The following is a 6,681-nucleotide window of genomic DNA, read 5'->3' as shown; positions in this document are numbered from 1 at the left end:
TGGGTTCGTTTCAATTGGGTCCTCCAATTTTGAAAGTGATCAATTTGGTCCCTAATTTAACAAAATTGAGTCAATAATACCATTTCCGTTAAATATAATGGACGGCGTTAACTTTTTAAACATGTGGCATGTTGAGGCATCCTTTTATTTGCAGGTGACACAGTTTTATTTGAAGGATGCTTCAACATACCACATGTTTAAAAAGTTAATGACGTCCATTGCATTTAACGGAAAGGGTATTATTGACTCAATTTTGTTAAATTAGGGACCAAATTGATCACTTTCAAAATTGGAGGACCCAATTGAAACGAACCCACAAATATAGGGACCTCCGAACCTATTAAACCTTTTTTTTAAACTAAACTTGTAACCCTTCAGTATATCCCTTCAATGACATAAAATGCTAAAGCAACATCTCCCTCACCACTCTTCTCGTGAATTTAAACCAGCAACCCATACCAACCTTTCTTCTCTTTCTTGTACTACCGAAAATCACTCCTTACTTTCTTCACTTTCCTTCAAAGTCACCACTGGGACGTAAATTACTTCCCATGCAAAAGCCTTTCACAACCTCTTCAACACAAACCATTCACTACTTCTCCTTTTAGGTTTTTTTTACTAAACTAGGCAAATTTGCCGCCCACATTACGCAAATGGTCAAATTTTGATCGAAAGGGAAGTTAGGGGGGTCCAAACGACTTCTAATGAAGAAGTCGTGCCCCCTGCACGATTTCGCACTGTTTATTTGACCAGTGTTGAAGTCGTGCACCCCAAAAACGACTTCATGGTGTTGTAATCGATTATCAAGAACTGTAATCAATTACAATGTGCTGAAGTCGTGCCCCTCCTACATGACTTCAGCTTTGTAGGAAAAATGACAGTGGTAATCGATTATACCGTTGTTGTAATCGATTACCAGGAGGTTCAGTGTGGATAAACTTCCTGGTAATCGATTACAAGAAGGTTGTAATCGATTACCAGAGTGTCCAGTGGGCAAAAACTCTCCAGTAAGCGATTACAACCTTGTTGTAATCTATTAAAGAGTGTTTGGGTGTTGAATGACAATTTTTTTGTTGTTGTAAAGCATCATTAGAGGTTATTTATGTGTAATTATTATAATTTTTGTAAGCACACATGGTTGTTGATGACATTGATGTATTGTTATGTTTAGGAAGAGTTATTTATTTAATGTAAATACAACAAAGTAAAAGCATAAGACAAACTCATAAATGAAATTTGAACTATTTTATTGAATTCAAAATGCATTACAAAAGCTAAAAGCTAAAAAAAAAGCGGAAAGTACAACAAATTGAAATGTATCTAGGAAGATGATCCACCATGTGGACCAAAATGATGACGCAGATAGCCAATGTCGTGCTCTAGATGCTCAACTCGAGCATCAATTGTATCAAAGCGGTCACCCATGTTCAACTTCAGTTGTTCAAATCTTGCATTCATGCTTTCATTCATAGTATTGAAGTTGTCCCCAACAAATGTTCGGAGATCATTGATCCCCCTCATGACGTCATCAAATGAAGTAGTTTGTTGTTGAAGAAGGGGTGGTGATGGTGGTTGTTGTTGAGGATGTGCTTCATTATGGCGTTGAGGAGGAGGAGGAGAATTTTTGTGTACCCATCTGTTGTCAGCGTTTTGGGTCAATCCAAAGGAGTCTATCGCTGTGTGGCCTATTGTGATATGCCTGTTACGTGGGGCAAGTATTTCATCATCCAATTCAATTTGAAAATGTTGGAGGATCCGGGTGACCAAGAAAGGATATGGTAAAGGAGCATCTGGCCTCAAAGCCTTCTTCATCCTATGTCAGATCAGATGGTCCAGTTTATCTGCTTTGCCGTCATTATAATCCACATTAAGAGTATATCTTCCTCAGTAGCCTGTGCAAAGTTAGAAACACGAGGAAAAAAAACACGACATATAACATAATGTAATATTCTAGCCTCAACTGTCATAGAGTCGGCTAGAATTCTACTGATACGAGGTTTGTATGGCAAACAAATCAAGTCTCTTGCTACGTCCATATTGTATTGATCCTCCCATTCCTCAACTAATTTACCTTCAAAGTTCAAGCCAATAGATGGGAGGTTGGCTATGGAAGCTAATAGGTTGGGTTTGATAATCATTTTCACATTTTTTACCTCAGTCTTAATGGTTCCATTATTAGAAAATTTGAGGTTTCTATAAAAGACACGTACTAAATCAGGGTAGTAGTCAACACCATCACAGACAAAATTATCCAAGCCCAGATTTGTCAGCATGTGGAAAAGTTCAAAATTATGATTGATGAAGTATTGTTGATCTAGGAATTTTGGGTCAATCATGTGACGGTCACTTGAAAGTGAAAAATACCTTTCGGATAGTGTAGGGGTCGAAAATTGAAGATTTTGATGTGCTGGAGTCGGTGAGGGTGGTGGTGAGGGTGAGGGTGAGCTTTCAATCGATGAAGGTTGACGGCGGCGACGTCTCGCAGCTATAGAAGATGAGCCCCTAACCCTTTTCCTCTTTGAAGATTCCGCCATTTGAGATTGCAATCGGTGGAAATTGAAGAGAATTGAAAGGAGAGTGGAAAAATGTTGTTTAGAAGTGAAAAAAGTAGAAGAATGTGTGATTTTTGAGCTTTGGGAGGTGCTGTAATGGTGGAGAGGCGTTGCAGATCTAAGGGGAAAGAGTGGGTGTTCGTGAGGAGAGAGAAAAAGTTGAATTTATAGGGTAGGGTTTTGCTGGTAATCGATTACAGGGTAGTGGCCCTGGTAATCGATTACAGGGTAGTGGCCCTAGTAATCGATTACAAGGTAGTGGCCCTGGTAATCGATTACAGGGTTTCGGTAATCGATTACCAGGACCTTTTGGTTTAAAAATACATTTGTTTGTTATTTTAGTTTTAGTTTAATTCATTGTACAATATATTTTATGTATATATTTTTTATTTTTTGCATGATGTAGAATACAAATTAAAATCTTTGTACAGAAATATAAAGTAAGAATCTAAAATTTTAAGTCAATGCCTATTTTCAAGTACATATAGAATATTTTAACTAATATTAGAAGTACAACATTATTTTTATTAAAATGTATATAATAGGTTATACCTGCTATTTAAATTTGTTTTTATTGAAATGAAATTTTTATAATTTTTTGATATTTTTTGGGAATTTTTCGGAATTATATTAAATAAAAAACTATTTTATGTAAACAAAAATGATTTAAATAAAATAAAAATGGAAAAAGTGAAATTGTGGGGGTACACAACTTTAATTGGTGAAGTCGTGCACCCTTACAACTTCACTTTTTCCATTTTTTATTTTATTTAAATCAATTTAAATTACTAAAATTAGTTTTTAAATTGTAAAAAAATTCAATAAATTACGTTTATAAATAGGAAATAAATATAAAATTATATAAAACTATTTACATACATCTAAATAAACATAAATAATTTTTTTACATTTTGTTTACAAATAAATCATCCAAAATTATATTTTTAATATTTTTATACATCAAATAAGGTTGTTAAAAAAAAATTAACACATAAATTACTTCACATATGTGATTTAAAAATGCTATTTAAATTTATTTTTATTGAAATGAATTTTTGATAATTTTTTTATATTTGTTTGATGATTTTTTGGAATTATATTAAATAAAAATATATTTTATGTAAACAAAAGTGATTTAAATAAAATAAAAAATGGAAAAAGTGAATTGTGGGGGTACACGACTTTAATTGATGAAGTCATGCAGTCGTGCAACTTCCCTTTTTTCATTTTTTATTTTATTTAAATCATTTTAAATTACTAAAATTAGTTTTCAAATTCTAAAAAAATTCAATAACTTAAGTTTATAAATACGAAATAAATACAAAAATATATACAACTATTTAAATACATCTAAATAGTACATAAATAATTTTTTACATCTATTAAACAATATCTCAACATCTTTATACTTAATCAATTAAATGTACTAACTCACTGCATGTTTTCAATCCCTTATGTAGCTGATAGCTCACTGCATACATGCAATCCTATACATAGCTCATGCTGGCAATGAAAGGTAGTACTTGCCTACTTCAAACTGTAACAGCTTACATGTCCAAACTGAACTTCAAACTTCAAATTTCATTATATATACCATTCCTTCACCAATCGAACTTCACAGCCAAATTCCACATTGAAGAAATCTCATCTTACTCCAATCTTTCTTTTTCTTGTGAACATCTATTTTGTAATGGCATCGTGGAACTTTTGAGCATCTTCATCATCGCAAATCATTGACGAACAACCTTTGATATTAGATAATGTTGATGAACTCAGCATAGATGATGAATTGGATAACATACTTGACGATGAACACAATGACGACGACCACATGACACAATCATCTCAACATGTCATTCCAGAGCTGTATGACCGTATGCAATTCCAATCAAAGGACGAAAATATTGTTGTAATCAAACAATATCACATCACCAACGGTTACAAATACAACGTTGTTGAATTGAAGCCTAACATTTATGTTATTCGATGTCTGGAATACCACAACGGCTGTAATTGGCGTTTGAGGGCAGCTTATAGCAAAATCCGTAAATATTGGGAAATCAAGAATATCGACGGACAACATACATGTTTCTCAAACATACTATCTCAAGATCATACAAATCTTGATAGTACTCACATTGCAGCAATCGTATCAAATTATGTCCGCACAAACCCCTTCATTCCCATTAAGAGTTTGATTGCAGATATTAAAGCTCGATTCCGATATTCTGTGTCATATAGAAAAACTTGGATCGCAAAACAGAAGGCTCTTGCTATGGAGTTTAGTGATTGGGAAGAGTCTTATAACCATCTGCCGAGGTGGTTGCATGCCGTGAAGGATGCAAATCCTGGTTTACAATGCACTAGTTCTCCAGTGGAGATTGATGGAGAAATTGACAATAATTGCTACATTATGGAAAGAGTTTTCTGGTCTTTCGGTCCTTGCATAGAAGGATTCAAATATTGTAAACTCGTTCTCCAAGTTGATGGAACATTTCTAACAGGCAAATATCATGGAACTTTGCTCATCGACATAGCTCAGGATGACAATAGAAATCTTTTTCAATTGGCATTTGCCATTGTAGAAGGTGAGACAAAGGAGGCCATGATATGGTTCTTTCAACTACTTCGACATGTTTGCCCTCAAAAAAATATTTGCATCATCACTGACAGAGGAAAAGGTATCATATCGACCTTAAGATCAGAAGAACTTGGTTGGAAAGAAGATGGTTTGAACTCTGCTTATTGCATACGTCATCTAGCCTCCAACTTCAACAACAAATTCAAAAATCAGGACCTCAAAAAACAATTCATCAATTTAGGTACTACTATAAACTTTTTTACTACCAATTTACTATTTATATTTTGATAAAATAATTGTACAAATTTTTTATTTATTACGTCCTTATAGCTTACGAGGTCAAGTAACCCACTGTCACGGCAAAGCTTACTGCACTAAGACAACAATACCTACAATAAGTTGATTGGATAGATAAAATTCCATTAAAAAAATGGTCTCAAGCTTTTGATGGAGGGAGAAGATATGGACATATGACCACTAATCTTGCTGAGTGTATGAACTCCGTTTTAAAGGGAGCACGTTCATTACCAATTTGTGCTCTCATTAGAACAACATTTGAGAGGACACAATCATGGTTTGTTGAACGAGGATTAAAAGCAAACTACATGCTACAAGTAGGCCACTAATTTTCTGAACAAATCGCTGACATTATTAGAAAAAATGAACAACAATCCGCATTTTATCATGTTCATCGCTACAACCGTGAAAATTCTGAATTTGATGTTCAAGAAATTTCAACACCTCACCAATACCGCTCTGTTCCAATTTCCTATAAGGTCGGCTAAATGAATGGTGGTGTGATTGTGGTCACTTCCAAGCTACTCGTCTCCCCTGGCATCATGTCATTATCGTTTGTGCATATTCCCACTAACCCAAGTAATTGATCAAGTGGACAACATTTACAAGGCATACGAAGTACAATTTCACCCAATCCAAAATGAAGATTATTGGTCTGCGTATACAGGTCCAAACTTCATACCAGATCCTCAAATGCGACGCAAGGCATCCGAAAGACCATCTACAAATATGATTCGTAATGAGATGGATCAATCTACTCTAGATAAGCCGAAAAAATGCTCTTACTACCGCAACGAAGGTCATCATAGGGGAAATTCTCCATTTCGTCAGTAGTTATTTATTAATCATACCATTTTATAATCCGATCAATAATTAATAAATAACTATTAATATTTCTTATTAATATTCCATATAAATTTTGTTTTTTTATTAAGTTTTTCTCCATTCATTAAATTATAATGACAATTTCTTTTTATCTCTAACACAAACAACAAAACAAAAAATGTATACAAAAAAAAAATTGTCATTCAACACCCAAACACTCTGCTAATCGATTACAACAAGATTGTAATCGCTTACCAGGGAGTTTTTGCCCACTGAACACTTTGGTAATTGATTACAACCTTGTAATCAATTACCAGGAAGTTTATCCACACTGAACCTCCTGGTAATAGATTACAACAACGGTGTAATAGATTACCACTGTCATTTTTGCCTACAAAGTTGAAGTCGTGCAGGGGGGCACGACTT

General features: G+C 34.2%; 1 protein-coding gene across 1 annotated transcript; it reads left to right on the top strand.

The window, feature by feature from the left end:
• Positions 1-4,383: 4,383 nt before the first annotated feature.
• On the top strand, positions 4,384-6,264 carry LOC108322529 (uncharacterized). Its single transcript, XM_052868132.1, has 2 exons — positions 4,384-5,374; positions 6,098-6,264. The coding sequence occupies exons 1-2, from the start codon at positions 4,384-4,386 to the stop codon at positions 6,262-6,264; spliced, it is 1,158 nt and encodes a 385-aa protein (XP_052724092.1).
• Positions 6,265-6,681: the final 417 nt, after the last annotated feature.

The sequence above is a fragment of the Vigna angularis genome, chromosome 9 (assembly GCF_016808095.1).
Source record: "Vigna angularis cultivar LongXiaoDou No.4 chromosome 9, ASM1680809v1, whole genome shotgun sequence".
NCBI classification, from domain to species: Eukaryota; Viridiplantae; Streptophyta; class Magnoliopsida; order Fabales; family Fabaceae; genus Vigna; species Vigna angularis.
This window is presented reverse-complemented; position numbering and strand designations above follow the sequence as displayed.

What these genes read in the sequence shown, in the direction of transcription:
- LOC108322529 (XM_052868132.1), top strand. Translation starts at nt 4,384, where the DNA reads ATGACACAATCATCTCAACATGTCATTCCAGAGCTGTATGACCGTATG. An exon ending in AAAACAATTCATCAATTTAG is followed by an intron (nt 5,375 to 6,097) that starts GTACTACTATAA and finishes CTGCGTATACAG; the next exon opens with GTCCAAACTTCATACCAGAT.